The sequence below is a fragment of the Camellia sinensis genome, chromosome 8, assembly GCF_055761805.1.
Source record: "Camellia sinensis isolate YWXY chromosome 8, ASM5576180v1, whole genome shotgun sequence".
Classification (NCBI taxonomy): Eukaryota; Viridiplantae; Streptophyta; class Magnoliopsida; order Ericales; family Theaceae; genus Camellia; species Camellia sinensis.
Window position 1 is genome coordinate 130,518,023 of NC_138968.1, and position 22,653 is coordinate 130,540,675.

The 22,653-nt window shown below is 37.6% G+C and overlaps 1 protein-coding gene across 1 annotated transcript in view; it reads right to left on the reverse strand.

Annotated features, from left to right (window-relative positions):
• Positions 1–22,653, reverse strand: part of CALS7 (glucan synthase-like 7) — a 62,336-nt gene that overhangs the window by 26,207 nt on the left and 13,476 nt on the right. The window contains exons 12-28 of the mRNA XM_028241615.2: positions 22,506–22,593; positions 16,013–16,135; positions 15,823–15,934; positions 14,801–15,132; positions 14,666–14,718; positions 14,520–14,580; positions 12,888–12,969; positions 12,745–12,794; positions 12,570–12,656; positions 12,368–12,472; positions 12,127–12,221; positions 11,949–12,030; positions 11,697–11,860; positions 11,458–11,581; positions 11,223–11,371; positions 11,040–11,112; positions 10,800–10,951 (exon numbers count right to left, since the gene is read on the reverse strand). Of these exons, the coding sequence (XP_028097416.2) occupies positions 10,800–10,951; positions 11,040–11,112; positions 11,223–11,371; positions 11,458–11,581; positions 11,697–11,860; positions 11,949–12,030; positions 12,127–12,221; positions 12,368–12,472; positions 12,570–12,656; positions 12,745–12,794; positions 12,888–12,969; positions 14,520–14,580; positions 14,666–14,718; positions 14,801–15,132; positions 15,823–15,934; positions 16,013–16,135; positions 22,506–22,593 (1,932 nt within the window). The remainder of the gene's footprint in view (positions 1–10,799; positions 10,952–11,039; positions 11,113–11,222; positions 11,372–11,457; positions 11,582–11,696; positions 11,861–11,948; positions 12,031–12,126; positions 12,222–12,367; positions 12,473–12,569; positions 12,657–12,744; positions 12,795–12,887; positions 12,970–14,519; positions 14,581–14,665; positions 14,719–14,800; positions 15,133–15,822; positions 15,935–16,012; positions 16,136–22,505; positions 22,594–22,653) is intronic.

Genomic DNA, 22,653 nt, shown 5'->3' on the forward strand with positions numbered 1-22,653 from the left:
ACCTCAAATACCCTTAATAGAGATTAAATGCATCTCACCTTACTCTCCTCCCCTAATGAAAAAAACATGATGTCATTTGCAAATTGAAGACGAGAAATACATACAGTATCTCCCCCAACCACGAAACCATCTACTAGATCTAACTCTCTCGCCCTATCAACCAACCTACCCAGCACATCAATTATCAGAATAAAAAGGAAAAAAAGATAACGAATCACCCTACCTTAAGCCCTTTTTGTGGCCTTCAAAGAATTTCTAGGTTTCCATTAACGATGATTGACATATTACATGTTGACAAACAACCCCAAACCCTTTCTAGACATTACAAAGTCCAAAAAATGCAAATCCACATGATCATAGACTTTCTCAAAATCAGCTTTGAAAATGACACCTTCCTTCTTCAAAACTCAATACATCTCCACCACTTCGTTTGCTACCAAAACTACATCCAAAATCTGATGGCTCTCAACAAAAGCTCCTTGAACCAAAGAAACGATGACCCCCAAAGTTGCTCTTAGCCTTTTTGACAACACCTTCCCCAAAATCTTATAGAGAGACGAGACTAAGCTAATGGGTCTGAAATCACTTATCTTCACTAAAAACTCCTTTTGGGGGATCAAACACATAAACGACGCATTTGTGCTCAAATTAACTATCCCCTTTTCATAGAATTCTACGAAGACTCTCACCAGATCACCTTTCACCACCTCCCAACAATCTTAAAAAACTGCCATATAAAAACCATCCGGCCTTAAAGCTTGGCTTGGCTTAAGTTATATTGTTCAACATTCTATGTTTTTTTTTTAAAAAATTTCGATTAATGCCTCTACAGTTTGCATTCTCTCTCTTTTTTTCCAATGGTTTTTTTTTTTTTCTTTTTCTTTTCTTTTTTTGTGCTCACTAAAAAGCTTCAAAGGCAGAATTTTTTTTATTTTTTTTTTTAGAGTTTTATATGAAATACCCAATTTGTTGTTTTTATTGGTATCGGTTTCATAAAGAACGAGTTGATTTGAACCTTTGTTATTTGTTGGTTTTGGTCTCTGTTATTTGTTGGTTTTGACCTATTGCTGGGCTATGTGGTGCCTCAATTTGTGCCCAAAAGTTATTTTTTTGATTGTTTGAACTACATTTTATGCAATTTTTAATGTTATGAAGGCATGTATTTTCCTTGTAGTTATTTTATATTTAGCTTAGGGTTAATTCTGCCGATAGTGTGTTGTGTCCACTCCTCTTTTCTCATTAGCGATCAATACTTTGATCATTGAGACCAGGTATAGACCCGACCCTTGTATGCTACTCGCTTTGACACAACACATCTATCTTATATCTACTTTTGTTACATAACAAACATATTGACCCGACCCAAGCCTACACTTTTGCAACATTATCCAAAAATTCGTTTGTTATATTTTTCATTTTTTCAAAGTTCTAATTTATTTTTATTTTATTTTTTTTCGCCATGGCTGAAGAAAAATTATAGGTAATTAAAAACCAGCTCAATGGTGATAACTATTAGAATAAGATATTATATTCACATATTTTATGCTGATTTATTTTTATTCCTTGATTGATGTAATGTGTTGTAATGAGCTGACCCATAATTCATGCCTTATGGCACTCCTGTAATTAAGCTTTATTATTAATATAAAAGGGGGCGAGGTCTCACTCATTCCCGAACTCTTTCTCTTCTCTAAACTTTCATGGTATCAGAGCCATGACCTAGCCATCTTCCTTCTCTGCCACCCATCTCTACCCATTGCTTTCTTTCTCTCTCCTCTTATACGAAATACTCTTCTAAGCCACCGACCGCCTTCTCCCAGCCACCACTAGCCTCTCTCCTTCTTCCTCTCACCCTGACAGCCTCTTCTAGCCCCACCCAGCGTCCTCTCCTCCCGACATCCATTACCCAGCCTCACCTCTCCCTCGGCAGGCCCCTCCAACCTTTGTCAAGGGTCCCCAGGTGGCCGACCAGCCTCTTTGCTGGTTTAGTCAAGGTCGGCAGCCCTTCTAGGGTAGCCTAGGCTCTTTATTCTCTTCAAAGCTACTCTAGTGATGTAAAGCAACCCAAAAAAAAAAAAAAAAAAAAAAATTTACTGGGTTCTTAATTCTTTATGCTTTCATAGTGACCGTTGTGCCTGTTCTTCCACTATCATCTTCTAAGTTTGTGATTGGCATTGTGTTTGAGGAGTAATTAGTAGATTTTTCATGGAGGAATTAACTAGTGAGTCTACTACTTCTCAGCCATCTAAGGGTGAGAATTCTATTATCTCTTCTACTATGACTAATAACCTCAACCTTGGCCTTAAAATCACTACCTCTCTATTCAATGGTAAGAATTATCTAGCGTGGTCGCAGAGTCTGACTATTTTCTTTAAGAGCAGATAGAAGATGGGATATGTTTATGGGAGAATACAGCCACCTAGTACTACAGACCCTCGTTATGATCAGTGGGAGATCACTAATTCTTCGATTATGGGTTGGTTGATACATTCTATGGTATCGGAGATTGGAGAGGGCAACTTATCTATAGACACTGCCCAATATATTTGCAAGGCCGTAGCTACTGCCTACTCCAGGAAAGGGAACTTCTCACAGGCTTTCGAGTTACGTCGCTCCATTAAAAGGTCAGTACAAGGTGAGATGACTATTCTTCAATATTTTACCTTCCTTAGCAATGGGTGGAAGCGACTTGATCATCTTCAGGATTATAAGCCTGCCTGTCCCATTGATTCTGCTGGTTACCGAAAGTTTATGGAGCAAGAGCAAGTCTTCAAATTCTTGGAAGGCCTGAATGTGGAGTATGATCCAGTTCGGAGTAGAGTACTTGGCATGGACGTACTTCCTTCTCTACAGGAAGCCTTTGCTTTCGTGCAAAATGAGGAGAGTCGTCGTTCTGCTATGTTTCCTTTTGCGACTACTGATCGCTCTGCCTTGGTTTCTGCACCACCTCAAGATGGAGAACGTGTGCCTCGTGGTTCTTGTCCTTCCTCTGAGAAGGATAATCTTTTCTATGACTACTGTTGTAGACCTCAACACACATGAGAAACTTGTTGGAAGCTGCATGGAACTCCTTCTGGTGGCCGCGGAGACCATCCTGGTACTGAGGGGGTAGGTCTTGTCAGTCTAAAGGCCGAGGGGCCAATGCTCGAGCGCATCTTTCAGACACAGTTGAGCCATCGCCTTTATCTCCTGTTGTCTCACCGGCTACTGATGTTTCGAGGTTATCTGCCTCAGATTTTGAGATTGCTCTTCGCCACTTGCTAGACCGTTGAGCCTCCACTTCTGCCACAGGTGCATACTCATCTTCTTTTGCCCGTTTAGGTAACTTGGCTTCTTCCACATGTGCATTGCTATCCCATACAATTGTGCCATGGATTATTGTTTCTGGTGCTTCCGACCATATGTTTGGTTCCTCTCATTTGTTCTCAGAATATAACCCCTCCTCAGGTCAGGAAAAAGTGCGTATTGCTGGTGGTACTATTTTGTCTATGTCAGGGAAATGTTTAATTCATGCCACATCTTCCCTTCCTTTATCCTCTATACTCCATTTTTCAAATTTTAGTGTTAATCTTTGAGTCGTATTACTCGTGATTTGAATTGTAGCGTGACGTTTTTTTCCTAATCATTGTCTTTTTCAGGACCTTATCACGAGGAAGAGGATTGGCAGTGGTAGAGAGTAACATAGTCTCTACATTCTGGATCAGACAGACAAGCTGGCTCATTCATCTATTCAATTACCATCCACCAAGGAAGACCTTTGGCTGTAGCACCGTCATTTAGAACATCCCTCATTTTTACTACTTGAGCATTTATTTCCTAATGTTTTTTAGACAAATAATGTGTCTAATTTTCACTGAGTCTTGTCAATTTGGAAAATAGCACAGAGCTTCTTTTGCTCCCTCTATTAATAAAAGTGTCGTTCCATTTTCTTTGATTCATTCTGATGTATGGGGTCCCTCACGTGTTGTCTTTAAAAGGTCAAAAATGGTTTGTTACTTTCATAGATGACTATTCTAGGGCCACTTGGGTTTATCTGATGAAAGATAAACGTGAAATGTTTTCTGTGTTTCAAAACTGTCATTAAATGGTTTGCACTTAGTTTGGGGCGGTTGTAAAAATTTTGCATTCTGATAATGGGGGGGAATATATTGACTCTGGTCTTGCTAGTTATTTCGCCACTCATGGCATTATTCATCAAACTTCATGCACTAATACCCCTCAACAAAATGGTGTTGCCGAAAGAAAAAAATTGCCATCTCCTTGATGTGGCCCTTTGTCTATCTTTTGAAATGCATGTTCCGCAATCCTATTGGGGGGAAGCAGTTCTCATTGCAGCTTATTTCATTAATCGTCTTCCTACCCAAGTCCTTTAAAAACAAACACCTCTTCAAGTTTTGTTCGGATCTCCCTCTTCTGGATTCTCCATTCCCTCTAAGACCTTTGGATGTGTTTGTTTTGTCCATAATCATTCACCCACTCTTGGTAAATTGGATCCTAGGTCTCTTAAGTGTGTTTTTCTGGGTTACTCTGCCACCCAAAAGGGCTATAAGTGCTATCATCCTCTAACTTGCAAATGTTTTGTCTCCATTTAAGTCTCAATCTTACTTTCTACCCTTCCCAGTGTCACAGTCATCCCTTCAGGAGGAGTCTTTGGTGTGAAGAGATTCCTGTTCCACTACCGCCAGTCGTTGAACAAATAAAGGATGATGAGCCCGCAATTGTTGTGGCAAAAGAAGCAAGAAAAGTTTATGTCAAGGACAAGGATAGACAGAAAGTCACCTGGATACAAGAGACTACTTTCGCTCCTTTACTGCCAGCTTCTTCTCCAGATGAGTGTCCAAAGTCATCCCCCTCTCCTGAGAGTCCAGGTAATTCTGATCCTAATGCTCCTATTCCTGAGTTTTCAGATCTTAATGTTCTCATTGCTAATAGGAAGGAGGTTAGGTCATGTACTCAGCATCCTATTACTAATCATGTTTCGTATTCTAATATGTCTCACTCATATAAAGCCTTTTTGTCTAAGATTTCTTTTGTGAGTCTGCCTAACAATTTTCAAGATACTCTTTCTATTCCTGAATGGAAATATGCTATGATGGAAGAGCTCTCAGCAAAAATGGCACTTGGGAGTTAGTGAAGTTACCTAGAGGCAAAAATCCAGTTGGGTGTAAGTGTGTGTACACTGTAAAACACAAAGCAAATGGTTCCATAAAACGAAACAAAGCAAGACTAGTTACTAAGGGCTTCACTCAGACTTATGGGATTGATTACCAGGAGACATTTGCACCGGTTGCTAAGATGAACTCTGTGAAAATACTACTCTCCCTTGTAGCAAATTTGGATTAGCCATTTCATCAGTTTGATGTGAAAAATGCATTCCTTCATGGAGACCTAGAAGAAGAGGTCTATATGGATATTCCCCCTGGTTTTGAGGATGCTAAGTCCAAAGCTAAAGTGTGCAGCTCCGGAAGTCACTTTATGGGCTAAAGCAGTCTCCTAGGGCTTGATTTGAAAGGTTTGCTCAAGCTATGCTGAGATATGGGTTCAAGCTGATCACACCTTATTTGTGAAACACTCCTCACATGGCAAGACCACAGCTCTTGTTGTTTATGTTGATATTGTTTTGACAGGGGATGATGTTAAGAAGATCCCTCGGTTGAAGGAATACTTAGCCAAGGAGTTTGAAATCAAAGACTTGGGTAATTTGAAATATTTCTTGGGCATTGAAGTAACTCAGTCCAAAAATGGCATCTTTATATGCAAGAAAAAGTATGTACTTGACTTGCTAAAGAAAACTGAGACGCTTAGAGGTAGACCTTGTGATACACCTCTAGAACCGGGCCAGAAACTAAGTGAGGATCAAAGGGGAGAGCCAGTGGATAGGGGGAGATACCAGAGGCTAGTGGGTAAGCCCATATACTTATTCCACTCGCGTCCAGACATTGCCATTGAAGTGAGTATGGTTAGCCAGTTTATGCATGCTCCTAGAACTTCCCATTTAGAGGCAATTATGAGAATCCTGAGGTACATGAAGTCTTCTCCTGGAAAGGGTCTCTATTTCTCGAAACATGGACATCTCAGTATGAAGACATTTATTGATGCGGATTAGGCTAGATCAGTCATTGACAGAAGATCCACTTCTGGATATTGCACATTTGTTGGGGGCAACCTTGTCACATAGCGCAGTAAGAAACAAAATGTGGTTGCCAGATCTAGGGCTGAGGCAGAATTCAGGGCTATGGCCCAGGGTATATGTGAATTGTTATGGATTAGACTATTGTTGGGAGACTTGGAGATCAATCAGATTGATTCCATGAGATTGTACTATGACAACAAGGTGGCGATCAACATAGCTCACAATCCAATTCAACATGACAGAACCAAGCATGTGAAGATTGATAGGCACTTCATCAAGGAAAAGCTCACTAGTGACACCATATGTACTCCATTTGTGAAGAATGGAGACCAACTAGCAGATGTTCTCACCAAAGGAATAGAGAGCAAACCATTTCATGACATTCTCAACAAACTGGGCATGAGAGATATCTTCGCACTAACTTGAGGGAGAGTGTCAGAATAGGAAATTATATTCACATATTTTATTCTGATTTGTTTTTATTCCTTGATTGATGAAATGGGCTGTAATGGGTTAGCCCGTAATTCATGCCTAATGGCACTCTTGTAATTAAGCTTTATTATTAATATTAAAGGGGGTGAGGTCTCACTCATTCCCAAACTCTTTCTCTTCTCCAAACTTTCAATAACTATTCTTAGTAGTCTAATGTTATGAAAACTTTCATCATGTAAGAGGGCAAGGAAAAGGAAAAATTGTAGGCTATTAGTATCCGGCACAATGGTGACGACAATTCTTATTATTGGTCTAATTTTTGTGAAAAACTTACTTCTTGGAAAAGGGCAATGGAGTTATGTGACAGGCACAACAGTAGGTCTGCTGATTCTAAGGTTGAGGGATATCAAAAAACTATTGATACATGGGATATAAAGAATGCACAGATTCTTTTGTGGTTACACAAATATGCGGAACCAAGTATTGGTATGAACTCAAATTATGACACAGCAAAAAAGGTTTGGGGTTATGTAGAGAGTATGTAAGAGTCAAATTTTGCCAAGCAATAAGTTAGATATGTCCATTTGGAGTGTAGCACAAAAGGATTAATACATTCAGGAGTTCTATAATGTGATGACAAATTATTGGGATCAGTTGGCACTTGTGGAATCACTAGATTTACAGATATTGGACGGTTATATGCATTATAGAGAGAAGCAGAAATGTGTAGTTTTTATTGCCTTTAGAGTGCCTCTCCTTCTCAGTCTGTGTTTGTAGCTTCTTCTGCTCAACCTCCATTATTACCTACTCCATCTACTCCTCTCCTTTAGGTCATAGCGAAAACAAAACCTAATGGTGCTTCAGATAAGTGCAGTTGTTGTCAAAAGGGCTATTGGAAGATTGTGGGCCCAAAACTTACACATCAGAAGAGACATATCTCTTCTCAATCTTACTCCCGATCATCCTTTTAGCCATCTTCTAATTCTACTAATAGCTCTTGGCCTCCAACAGCTGTCATCCCACCCATTCCCAGCAGCATCTCACCTGCCATAGTGCAGTTTACTCTTGTGCATTTAACAAAATTACGATTCATGCTTGCATCAACATCTTCTGTGACTCAGCCCATGCTTCTACTATGACTGCTCCACGCTCAAGTTTACATGGTTCTTATATCGCAAGTATTTTCTCCACCACTTGGAAATTTGTCCATTCTCAGCGATTGTTGTTCTCCCTCTTTTTTTCATTTTTCTTTTGATTGGTAATAAAAATAATTTTATTAAATAAGAATAAAATAAGTACACAGAGGACAATAGGTTCTCTTAAGATTACACATAAAACACAGAGATCAGCACCAACCCAAAACAAAGCATAAAACAAAATCTATGTTTAACACACTTTCCAATTATTGGATATCAAAAATAGCGGGACCCCTTTAAATGGGGACGACACTGAGGAAGATTCTCCTATGAATGTTGTCTCCATTGGCTTTGTTCTTCCATCTTCATCTTCATTTTTGTCTATCCCTATCATTTTCAGTGTACCCCAGTTGTCTATAATTTTAATATCTGTTAGTCCAAGCCTTTTGTAAAAGGAAAAGCCTCGAGTCTTCATCTTTGACGATGATGGAGAAAAAGGCGTAGCCTTGGATTGATGATTAAACTGAACTATCTATCTACTTAGAAGATGACCTAGGCTAAGATTGGGCCCCATGATCACAAGAAATGGGCTTGAACTAAATATTATTCTCTATTATCTGTTTAAATGATTAGTCGGACCTGGAATAGGTCTTATTGCTGCCTGGAAGAGAACCTTCCTCCAGTCATCTCATTGTTTTCAATAATCCATACTTGTAGCAATCAAATAGTATCGTTCCTCCCTCAAGTGATAAATGATTGATTAAGCTATAACTATCTTTAAATGCTATATAATGGGCCTAGACTGACCGGAACAACTACCATTAATAATATCCTCATAAAGGCCATAACTAGGCCAACCCAATTTCTTATCCTCCTCCTAGGACATCTCAACCACCCTCTGATCCGAACCCAGTTCAAAAACCCAACAATCTCGCTTCCCAAAGCTTCCACTATGTAATGCACTCTGGATCATAGAAGTACTCCCACAACCAACTGCATCAAACTGAGCATCTATAAAGCCATCATTTACACTCCCATGATCACACCTATCCACGTGCTTACTAGCTGTCACTCGCATCATCTCCATCTCCGATACCCTTTCTCTGTTAATTGGCTCTATAGGGCTATCTTCACCACCATTTGAGCACAAAGTAACAATCTGATCAATCCAATCCATCACTTCAGTGGCCTTTTCACAGAAGCCTCCAACTCCCTCAGTCAGCCCATCAAAACCCACCCTAGAAACTTCATCCCTTTTTCACAAAAATAAAAATCCCACCCCTTTCTCTGTTAATTGGCTCTATAGGGCTATCTTCACCACCATTGGACCACAAAGTAACAATCTGATCAATCCAATCCATCACTTCAGTGGCCTTCTTCACCGAAGCCTCCAACTCCCTCAGAAAGCCCATCAAAACCCACCCTAGAAACTTCATCCCTTTTTTGCAAAAATAAAAAATCCCATCACCATCTCCATCGCATCCACCCCTGTTAATAGTCAGTCTAACCGCCAATCATGTAATTTTGATGCCATACCGAGAGACACTAGCCCAATCTCCTTTAACTTCAGACCCCATTTCGAACCACCATCTAATCCATAATCCATCAATATCGCCGCCACCCCAAAACAAATACACCCATAACCAACTCAAGACAACACACATTATCTCTCCTTCGCAGATGACTAACCCTAATGTCCATGAACCTCTCCTCTCCATTATGGAAATTCCAGCACATCGCCCCCGACAAAGCCCTCATTAGCAATTCACTGAACCATTTAACCTCAAACCACAAAAGAGTTACAGACCTCTGCAATCTCCTCTCATATTCCACCACCTACAGTCGTCCCCCATCCTTGCCAACACAAATAAAATTAAATGTCCAACCTATCTTAATAGATCTTCTCATTGTCTTCCCCTTATGAATAAAAATCCATTATGCGTGCCAAATATCAACCTCAACAAGTTGAAAATGAAATTGAAGTAGATGAAAGACAAAGGAAACCTCTTAGCAAGTCAGAAAAAATAAGAAAATTCGAGAACAAAATTGAAGAAGACGACACAAAAACAAAAATCTGATGAAACGACACAGCAGAGAAAGAACTAAACCTAACCCTAAATCAAAACAAAAAACAAACAAACAAAAAAATGCGACAAGGAAACGCAAGGATCATAACAAAAAAGAAGAAAAGGGAACATAAATCACAAAGAAATAATCCAGCAATCGAAAATAAAAGCCCAAGAGGGCTGATCAAAGCCCTAAACTGGCCCCAGAGAGAAAGAGAGAAATCATTTCCAATACAATAATTGGCAGAAAGGACTCTCTTACATATAGCTAATCAATCAAAAACTTCTATTCTTGTTTTACATAATGAGGCTATATATTGGCTCCAAATCTCAAGTAATAACCTTCTAAAAGAATGTCCCAAGCAACATAGTAACCTCTAGAACCTAATTTTGACTACATTTGTTATAAGAGTCTTATATGCAAATATTACTGTGTTCCTGCATTATTATGAATTTGTCAGCCTCTGTTATCCATGATAAATATATATATATATATATATTTTTTCTATCCCTATATATCAATGATTATATCGATGTTGTAATGGAAATTACAATTACATTATATCAGTCAACAGAAATCATGAACAAAAAAAAAAAAAAAAGAAATTAAAACATTCCTCGGGTCCAATTATGGGCAAAAGACACAATGGTTGCCTAATTATTCAAAGTACACTATCGCTTAGTTTTGTCAATAAATGACAGATTTGAATACAAGGGAGAATATAGAAAAGGTTCCATACTCATATGAAGTCAAAGTCTACATAAAAAGATGTGACCAGTAGACAGTGGTTTATATCAAACAGTTAACAAATAAATATTAGTCCTCAATTTTAGAATATCCTCAGCTGGGATTTAATTTTTCACACATTTCAAAGATATCTCTCAATGCTTGAATTAGTACAAAAGAGCATCATATTTTGATCGTCATTAATCATAACTTCACCATAGACCAAAATACCAAGAATCTTAAGTGGACTTTTCAATTTGCCTAGAAAAGAATCTAGGATTCTAATTGCTGTGAAAGAAACTGACCTAAAAGAGAGCATGTCACGTACTTTTGGAGCTTTTGGCATATTCATAAATAAGGAGTTCGTAAAGAAAGTCATACGGCGACGAGCTTCCAGATTCATTGGCACATTTATGGCAGATTCCTTTTCAGTCAAAAGCAACTGAAGCCTACGAACCTACACCACAAAATAAAAAGAGAAGGGAAAAGATGATTCAACAAATTTTAACATTTTATTCCAAACAAAAATTTGAGGACAAAAGTACCTTATCCTTCCAACTTCTGCTTTTTGTGAGGTCAATATCTATCTTTTCAAAAAACTGCTCTTTTTTCAGGATACTACAAGGAAAGGAAACCCAGATAATATGCAATATGCATGTTCATCCTGTAATAGAAGTCCTTCAAGCAATTTTAAATACATCCAAAATAGACTTTTTTCCCATACTTACTCATGCGCATCAATCATAATATCCTTAAGGATAATCTCCACAATGTCCTGGAGTACATTGATGATTTGGGATTTGTGTATCTCTTCTAGGTCGATATTTTCATCTTCCAAAATTCTTTTTTGAACAGCTTTCTTTTCATCTTCGTCTAGCTGTCAAAGCTCCAAATTATGCTCTCAGAATCCTGAATTCAGAGCTAGCAGTCCAACTACTAAAGAAACAAAAGAAAATCAATTACCAAATTTTTTAGAAACTTCTCCAATTTATCACTGAGCAATGACATCCCACTCATCCGGAATCGACGGAGAAACTTTGTCTGTCGGATACTATCTTCTACTTCATCACATATCAGGTCAATGACCCTGCACAGGACAGAACAAAACCCAAACTGTCACAAGGCTTCAAAGAAAGATATAGTGGAAGAAAAATGTTCACTAAGGTTCTGCAGCATCAGAAGTGAGATTGGATTAGCCTTACATCTTATCCCCTTCCTCCTGCAGAAGACTGCTTAATATCTCCTTCAATGTCTCATAGCACTCAATTACTGCTGCATACATATACTCATCATTCTTAATCTTCTTAATCAACTCAGTGTCCTCCTTTTCCTTGAAGTCTTTTGCCATGTCTAATGCTATAGGAATCTTATGTGAATAAACAACAAAATAAGAGAGTTAATACAGGAAGTGCAATAAATTTATATGAACAGTATATAACTGTCAAAGCACCCACCTTGCTAGCAAGCAAGAAAGGAGGCCACTGGACAACAGTGACTTCACTTGATGAATCTGGTACAAGCAGCAGATCTCTTTCTCTGGAAAATTAGAAGCCAAAACAGAAAGAACATATGAATTTCAATTTGATGCCTGCAATATGTAGCATACAGGTTTAAGAAGTAAGCATCCTCAACCTATCGCTGATCAAGTCCTCCATCCGCATAGAAAATATGAATTCATTCCACATCTGAGAAAATTGTGCAATGTTCTTTCTTTCTGATGAACCAGCCTGCTATAGCAATTGTTCACTTTAGCCAAAGCAGTAGATAATGATATGAAAGCCTCCAAGTCATATTTTAATCTCTTGCATGTATACTTGGATTAACATCTGAAGAGAATTAGAGATTTAAGAGAATGCAAACAAAGATAATCTACCATGCGATGCCTTTTGCTTTTCCCTTCTGTTGATGGCACAAGACAGTCACTGAAAGCTAAATGGACAGAATCAAATCTGGACCGTAACATTCCAAGTGTCCGTATCTAAGAAAAAGCAAATAGGTATACTACAAAAGTCAAGAACAAGCATATCAATTCTATATTGCAATCCCGTGATTTGACAACAAAATTTGCCACCAACCTCACCCAGGTGGCTGAAGGCTCCATAAATGCCACCGACAATTGTAGAGAATATAGCATACCATATTTGTGTATCCATGAAATAAACCTATGCACCAACAGATTTTTAATATTTTTCATAATAAAGAAAAGGGAAATAAAATTGTCATTCTATTGCATGTTCTCCAATCACATACCAGGACAATTGGAGCCCATATAGCAATAACAACACCAATATTTCGAGTTGCTGCATCAGTTTTAGAATGTAACTTAATTCAGGCCATAGTGTAACAGAAACAAAAAAAATCAGGAGATAATTAGCCAGCAATTGAAATGTTACCATTCGGAAAAAACTCGTGCCAATCATAGTTAGTGACTTTGACCCCCATGATTACCTTTGTCGGTTTAACTAACGGCAATATCTATTTCACACACACACACAAAAAAAAAAAAACAGGATTAAAACTTAAAAACTAGGCAAAATAAATCTTAAGAAAACAATTGTGCACATTTCATCGGAAATCACAAAAATATTATATTAATAAAAAAAGAAGTGCAAAAGGAGTTCAGAGAACTAGGGGAATACAATGTCCACCGAAAAAACAAAGGAAAATAGAAGAAGTAAAACTATCTAAATACAGATCTCCAATCCTGTAGAAACATTTTATATTATTTAAAAAAAAAAAACCCTTAAAAGGAGATGCCGAAACCAAATAACAAATTTTATCCCACAATCCCCTAAATCTTCACTTTTATCTTTAAAAAACTCCTACCTAACCAAACAACCAAAAGAACAGTGAATACCACACAACTCCAAAAAGCCCTTGCCTTATCATTCAACCCAAAGCCTCTAAAATCAATTGCAAAATGTTTGAACACAAGGAGATACCACCCAATCTGACTCTGCTATCCAAAACACCATCCAGCATAATGACGAAGTAATAGGGTAATGCAAAAACAAATGGTCAGTGTTTTCCAAAAGAAACTAACTAAAAATAAATCAGCAAAAGACTAGATCTATGTTGTGTTAGGCTCCAGGGATCATTAGACATCAGTCTCTCAACTTCACAACTGTGGTTATATATGTGTTACATTGATTTGATATGAGTTCCATATATCTTATAAACCCAACTCTCATGTTTCCAAAAATATTATAATATGACCCCCAAAATTAGCTTCGAAAAATAAAATAAGACCCCGTCATGTCCTGGAGTGTGTCCACCATGTCTCATAAAAGAAATATTAAAAAAAATGGACAACCCACGTGGTGTGTCCCATCGTGTTCAACACAGCGATGACACCTATTTTGAAGTGTCAGTGCCTCATAGCTAGTCAATGATGAACCATTTTTATGGCCAACTCTTGAGCTGAATGCCACGTGTTAAATTACTTAATTTTCCTATATCTAAACTCATGATTTTTCAGGTCATATTATCAATGTTTTGTATAGTGGCAACATTGTCTATGTCCTTGTTACCTTGCCTTCATGAAATTATTGAATCGCATGCACACTCACACGCATGTGCATAATTCTATTACCTTCATATTTATTGAAGATCACAAAATCTTCCAAGTCTTTCTAGATACACACACGTGTGTGTGTGTGTGTACATATGTAAGCATATATGAGTCTGCAATGAGACCAACAGATCTAAGCCTAATGCCTCTCGGTTTATGTCGTCCATAAATTAACAGGTTCTACCCTTTATGGCATATGCTGGGCTATATAATTGAAACAGATAGAATGCAGTATTTTGTAAGAAAATGATGAAACTAAATTTAGAAATCCTAAGTTACAGTTTAAAGTCGATATTGTAATAAGAATAAATATATGCATGCACACGTGAGTGCATATATCACATATTCATATATTTATTTATACATGTATATCATATTGGTCGCAATTCTTACTTCTTTGAATCCACAAAACTAGAAAACTCACATAATTAATATTAATGGAGAACAAGATTACCTCCACATAGTAACTGAAAGCTAACTTGCTTATTAGCAGCATGATCCAAAACAGTGTATACCTGAGCATATGAAATTTATTTTGTTAATAGGACCCAAAAAAAATACAAAAAAGTAAAGAAAAAAAAACCGAATTTGCTTTCTTACTTCAGAAGTGCAAACATGCCTTCATGCATTCCTCTTCCAACATACAGCTTCGGCTGCAGTACAATAAACAAGAGATAGGATCATACAAAGTGACAATAGCTTCTATAGAAAGTGACAAATGCTAGATGTGCTTGCCTGAGCCCACCACATCATAAGAACAACAATATGCCAGTTTGAACGCTCCAAAAATCTCCGAAAAAATGGAAGTAAAAATAGCAAGGCAGCCAATATATTCGGTATCAAATATATAGCAACACAATAGTTATAAAATGACTGGGCCCGCCAATCTCCCGTCCATTGACTGAAGAATTTCACTAGTCCTGTTGGATTCTGCACAGATTTGGAATAAGCTATTGGCAGGACTACAAGCCAAAAAGCTGCAACTACAAATTTCAGGAGGTAGCGAAGTATCTGACTAAATCCCAAGCTTCTCCAGGCATACCAACTAAGGATTATATCCAGAGTAGCTGCATAACAGATGGTAGAGAATATTAAATATTACAGAAAAGTCATGCAAACTCAAACAGAATACAGAAGGTGCAAAAGTTATGTTGCATGAACTCGGGTACAAGTATGGGGTGCGGGTACATGCCCAAGTGTTAGATCTTCGTAAACCTAAATCTTAGGATATTGGGATAAGCATCCAAAAGTTGGTTATAGGTATGGCGACACATCTTAAACTCTCGTATATATTGCATACTATATAATATTCTTCGATAAAAAAGGTGTTGTAACCAATTTAGAAATGTACATCCAATTAATGGGATTTAGGAAAAACATGGAATTTATATCTCCCATTCATGTGAGATAAGCTAAAAAAGTTTCTTCACTAGCAAATGTGGGTGTCTTCTTCAAATATCATATGAAATTAGAGGATTCAAGCACCTAAATTACGTACGGGATGCTGGACACATATCCCGCTCCCTTTTCCTAGTCATACCGGTGGACATGAGTATATTGGAGAAGTAGAAGAATCTATTAACACCACTAACTGCTACATTTTGAGTAGGTGAATAGATTTACAATCCCAAAAGCAATAAAATCAAGAAACTATCTCCCAGTCAGCCGAAATTTTGACATAGTACAAGAACTACAGTTGCTACAGTCAATGAAATTTTACATGCTACAAGAACATAAACTGAGAATACAACAACTACCTTGCAAAAAATTCAGAAAAGCAGAAGTAATGAAAATGCTCAACACATTTTTGGAGACATCCTCATTAAAAAGATTACTAAGAGATCCACTCCATGCAACAATTAACATAGCCTGAAACCAACAAATCACTATTGATGTTAATTCATTACAGTGAAAAAGACCAAGCAAGTTTGCAGACATTAATGGTACCTGGAAAGCCAATATATAGAATATCCACAATCGGTCAAAACTTCTATAAAGGTGACAAAACGTGCGGGCTTCAACAAAATTCGTCTTAGGATTCCTCTTCCCTGTAGTCCTCTGATTTTGTCCCTGCAAATACATGCTGACATTACTGCAAACTTTTCAGAGATTGCATTGAGAATTGATGGTGCCACTACAAATCTTACCATGATTGAAAGATCTTTTATTGTTTTTTTATTAAGTACAATGACCAAAATATCACAATCCAAGCGAGGGGAATGAACATGGTATATAATTATTACCAGAAACTCTAGATTATGCATGTGATTTCATTCACGGGCAAATAGTTCCAGCAATTTTTGTCAGATTTCTTACATTTCTTCACACTTGGAAATCTTAATTTCGCTTTCAGGGGGAGCTTATATGTTTTCTGACCTACACAAGCAGTAATTTTTGTTTTCTACTTTCAAAAAGCAATGGTTATCATGGATCATATATTACACAGGTATAAATTATATTTTTCTCTAGACTCTAGAGGTTTCATAGAATACACAAATTCAAAATCGGGCATTTCCGGACACAAATCATTTACATGATTTAATATGAGCAATTTTACCAAAGAAAATTCAAAGAGGAGCTTACATTGAACTTAAAATAGAAGCAAGTAAAATGTATTGAAGTGGAAAGAATTCGAGGTCCACAAATATGAATATATCAATTGAGATATTAACAAAAAATTTGATTGAGAGAGAGAGAGAGAGAGAGCTAATCTGAACATTTAAATAAAGAAAAAAAAAAGTAAAAATAAAAAATAAACTGAATTAAACTGATTCTATTCTCAATTTTCTCTTGTCATACTATGCTCATATATCCTTTGAACATTTGTAGTAACAATTTTCTGCATGGAAGAAACTTATAATATCAGGGAACTAAATAGTAACTCCTTAAACGACAACCAGATGGCTTATATGTTAAATACTGAAAACAAGACAAATCAACTAAGGCCCAGATCATCATGAGAGAGCTCTCTAGAATTTTCAGGACAGTTAAATAATCACAGAAGTATAAACACCAAGAAATACAAAGAAATCAGGCAAAGAGTTAACTTCTCTTTAAGCATGCTGAATAGCTAAAACACACTCTCTCTCCCACATTCAAAATCAATCAAGTCAATCGAGAACAGATCATGAAGTATTCACATTCGCAAAACCAAAAACACAACTCACAACTATCTCACACACTGCACCTCTAATGAACAAATACAGTTAGAAAGATAAAAGGAGTCCTTCCCCAAGAGCTCTACGCTCAACGAGATTATTTGTTAGAATTTCCCATCTTTACCTTCACCTACTCCACTACACACTCCACTTCACCTACCTCTACTCCACTACACACTCCACTTCACCTAACCCACTATCACCTCCACTACACCTACTACCACATTACCTTCACCTACTCCACTACACACTCCACTTCACCTACCTCTACTCCACTACACACTCCACTTCACCTAACCCACTATCACCTCCACTACACCTACTACCACATTTTCTTCTATATATAGATTGTATAGGAATTGTAATTAATGAATCTTGTAATCTATCAATCAAGACATCAATCAATAATACATAAATTCTTACATGGTATCAGAGCAAGGTTAAGAATTTAATATTTTTTCGCTTCACCGGCGGGCGGCAACCTCGCCTTGGCCGCCCGCCGGACCTCAACCTAGTCCGCTAGAATTGTCTACTACATACCTACCTCCTCATCATATCTTCATAACATCTCATTCTCTCTCGGCATCATAGTAGCCGTGATACTGCTCATACTTCTGGACAGCGGAGAGAACATCGTCTTTCTCGATCTTTCCGCCGACGCCGGTGGCGAGATCCAAGGCTCCGGCTTTCGACATCACTCTCCCCAAATAGTCCATAGCAGCTTCTCCACCGGAAAGATACTCCTAACAGCAGCGGAAAAAAGGTGTTTCCCTCAGCCAAACAAGGCTCAATAGCTGTGGTCCTCATCAAAATACGTGTAATTGCTACTCCTGAACTTGGTTTCCCTATCCTTGCTAACAAGCTTCTCAAATGCTTCCGGGCCATGTTCTTCTATGTACTTCTCAGCAGCAGTTAGAATGTCATCTGGCTTACTGAAGATGTCCTTCTTCCTTGGGACATACTAGACGTTAACAGTCTGCTGTGGGTTAAGAAAGAAAGGCCTCAAATAATGCTCATAAACATATGCAGCACCTTGAAATTTATTTTATTTTATTTTCTTATCTCTCTTTCTGACCATTACAACACAGCACCAGCACACTTGTTCCCACCTTTCATCATGGTCTCCACTTTCTTTTTCTTTTTTTATATTTATTTTAATCCATCTTTTTGAAAACAAAACCAATATCACTTTTTTTAATTCCTTAATTTATTTTAATAACATGAGTGGCCTCTCTTTTCCACCATCTCCCTCTTTTTCTACACAATATTTTTGTACCACCGCCCACTCCATGATTTCCATATTAATATTATTATTATTATTATTATTATTATTATTATTATTTTCACAAAAAAAAAAAAAAAAAAAAAAAAAAAGTCATTCCAGTTGATTTTTCTGCCTTACCACACCTACCATTCGAGTTTGCCAAACACACTTATTTTATTCATGTCAGGATCAACCCCGATCATAATTTTACACGAGAAAAAAAAAAAAAAAAAAAAAAAAAAAAAAAAAAAAACCACCATAACACACCCAACACCCACAGTGGGATTTTTCTTCTCTACTCTGCTGCAGATCTCTTCTTCTTTCCTCCGTCCTGGGCGGCCCTTGACGGTGCTGCCTCCGTGTTTCCTACGCCGCCGAGCACGTTCACTCCTCCATACTCCTCCACTGCAGCATACGGCGGACCTCCAAATCGGAACATCACAGTGGCCTTCCGCTTCAGCTCCTTATTTTCTGCTTTCAGCACACTTATCTCTGCTCGCGCATCCTTATACATGCGTTGGAGCAGAGCCAGCTGGGAATTTAAATGCTGCACCTCATTTGTCCTACTCTGCAGCCGGTTCGACAAATTTGTGACCGCCGTCATGGTTTCCACGCATGACTTCAGAGTATACTGATTAGCCTCAATATCAGTTTGCACCGCCATTTTTTGCTCCACCGACCGCATCGGAAAGTTCAATGGAGCAAAACCAGAGGTGTTTGGTTGAGGTTCACTGGCCACCGCACCAGTTATTTCTCTTGTGGGCTCGTTCAGTTCTGGAAAGAGCGTGAGCAGGTTCTGGGTAGCTGGACGGGAAGAAGAGGCCATGTTTTTGGGTTGCTAAGTGTTTCAGCGAAATAGCAATTTCAGACTGGTAATGTTCGGAAGGGTTGGTGACAGAATGGCAACAAAGTGTTCCACAGTTTCTCTCTCCGCAGAGGCAGAGTTTTTTCAGCGAAGGGTTGGTTTCAGAGGTTTCAGAATGGTATGCCTCAGCCTCAGCCTTCGTCTTGGTTAAATAGCCGAGGCAGCCACGCGTATCGCGCGCCTCTTGCCGCCCGACAAACTGGCACGCCTTTTCATGGCACATCTTTTGACAAAGTGGACACGCCTTTTGATGGCACGCCTTTTGATGGCACGCCTTTTGATGAATTGGGCACGCCTTTTGATGGCACGCCTTTTGACAAAATTGGGCACACCTTTTGAGGGTGCAACTTTTTAAGAGTCCGACAAGACTCTGTAAACTGTCCCGACATTGATTCCGGTTAGTTTTTACAAGTGTCCGACAAGACTCTGTAAACTGTCCCGACATTGATTCCGGTTAGCTCCTTTATGGGTCCGACAAGACTCTGTAAACTGTCCCGACATTGATTCCGGTTAGCTCCTTTATGGGTCCGACAAGACTCTGTAAACTGTCCCGACATTGATTCCGGTTAGTTTCTACAAGGGTCCAGCAAGACTCCGTAAACTGTCACAACATTGTCTTCTACAACGGTCCGACATGACCCCATAAACTGTCTTCTACATCGGTCTGACACCACCATACAGTGTCCTCTACAACGTTATGACACCCCATACAGTGTCTTCACCAACGGTCTGACACGACCATACAGTGTCTCCTATCCTTTTTTATTTTTATGTATTTTCTTGTTTTGTTACTCTCTCCAAACTCAAGTTGGTTAGTTTCTCTCCTCCTTGAGTTTGCGGGGGGCTGTTAGAATTTCCCATCTTTACCTTCACCTACTCCACTACACACTCCACTTCACCTACCTCTACTCCACTACACACTCCACTTCACCTAACCCACTATCACCTCCACTACACCTACTACCACATTACCTTCACCTACTCCACTACACACTCCACTTCACCTACCTCTACTCCACTACACACTCCACTTCACCTAACCCACTATCACCTCCACTACACCTACTACCACATTTTCTTCTATATATAGATTGTATAGGAATTGTAATTAATGAATCTTGTAATCTATCAATCAAGACATCAATCAATAATACATAAATTCTTACATTATTGAAAAGGACTTTAATAGAAATGAGAATCAAGAGGCAAAACAACTCCCATAAAATTATGACCACAGCATCGCTTGGATTCAACTAAGATATACCACCAACATCAAGTTTTAAGGCAACCTACCATATGCAGATTCAAACTCCCAACCGATTTCATTAGGCTAACAACATCAACATAATGTCATCAAAATCATTTACAAGATGACTTCTACATAAGAAATTACAATTACCAATCCTAATTGAAGATTTTAGAGTAAGGTTAAAATGCCAAAGTATTGATGCTATATTATTGACATCAAAATATTTTATTCCATGCGAATACTATTCAAATTTTACTGTCATGTCCAAAGTAAAAGGCATTTAGTAAATAAACATCAAAGTTTACTATATGTTGCAAAGAAGCGAGACATTATCAAGTCCTCAGAATTTGATCCCACCCCTAAAAAAAACCCTCCAAATTTGGAAGTTCTTTTAAAGGATACATTCTGATTTCGCAAAGCAACTTGGCAAAGAGAAAAGGTCAATGACATTGGTAAGTGTTTTGGAACATTAAGAAAATAGCATTAATATTGTTAGCATAACAACAAATGGTCAAATTAGTGTATGAGTACTGGGTACGAGAATAAGAGTCTGTGTCTTGAGCCGTCAATTTATCCAAATAATGCTACAGATTAACTATGTACACAAACAATCCCTCCCAGCTTCCTCATTTAAAGGGAATGCACACCAGTGATTTCCTTTGACATTGAGCATAGCGAATTTGTTTCGAGAATTATTTCAAAACTTTCATATGAATGTTAACAATCATATCCTTTATCTGAGATAAGGAATAAGCTATTGATGAAAAGGATAAAAAAACAATCACAATATTGAAAATAAAGATGTACCAATGGGCATGTCATAAAGATAAATTGAGATTATTTATAAATAACAAAAAAAAAAAAAAGATAAAATGAGGTTTTAAGAACTGTTAATAGAGATATCAATGCTGATTTCGAATTAAATATTGCAAATAAATTACATTTAGGAAATTCATAGTGCATGGGGTACACAACGGGTGTATATCACCAAGTACATAAAGAAGAAAACAATTACTCCAGTTGCACCAATACTTAACAAGGTTCATATATAACAATAAAAGGCCTTCAAGACGTATACAAAATTAAAACATTTTGTTGTGAAGGACGTGACTGTGATATCTTGCAATCTCTTTGATATATTACTTAATATATCATATGTTTCATAAATGTGAAGACCTTTTTATAAAAAAATGATGTGATATGTTATTTATCAATTATCATGATAATTGTAATATCCACACTAAGTTGTGATTTTAAAACTCATCGACGTAGTTTATTGCATCTCTCTGATAATCCATAGAGATCAATATAGGACGATAAATTAAGATATCTTAAATCCATGCTCCTACATATTTGAGATACTAAGGGAGAAATTGATGTATTAAAATAATTCATGATTAGAGGTCTGCATTAAAATGGTTATTCACATCCTGTTCTATATTATTTTATTTATTCTTTTTCGCTATTTCATCTACCAGTCATAGTACTAGAAAATCTTAATTTCAATTCACATCTAGGTGTATTCATCCAAATATCCAATATCTAGTAGGACTATCAATTAATAGTTATTAAGAGCTGTCTTTAGGTAAATTATGGACTAGCATCCACATTAAGATCTTCATCATTTTCATTCTGTTTAAGTTCACTGGTATTAAATTTCAGCATCAATTCTGTTCCTTCCTGACATAAAGAAAACTTAATCCCTTCAGATTTGCTCTCTTCTTTTTTTTTCTTCTCTGTACTTGCATTATAAACAAGACTGTAAGCTAAATAAACATATCTGCATACAGCTCAGCAAAATATTTTCCCTGTTAAATACAATAACCACATTGAAAACATTGATTGAAACAAAACTACGAGGACTAAATCAGAATTCCAGATTCTGTGTGGATGAATTTAAATACCACATTTGAAGGTTGTTTCTCATCGGAATTCACAAAAAAATCTGCTTTGCGGTTCATCGGCCAACCCAATTTAAAACATTTCTTGGACCTGGAAAAAGGACAGATGCCTCAGCAACTAATAATCCTTTTCAGCATTAAAAAAATTACA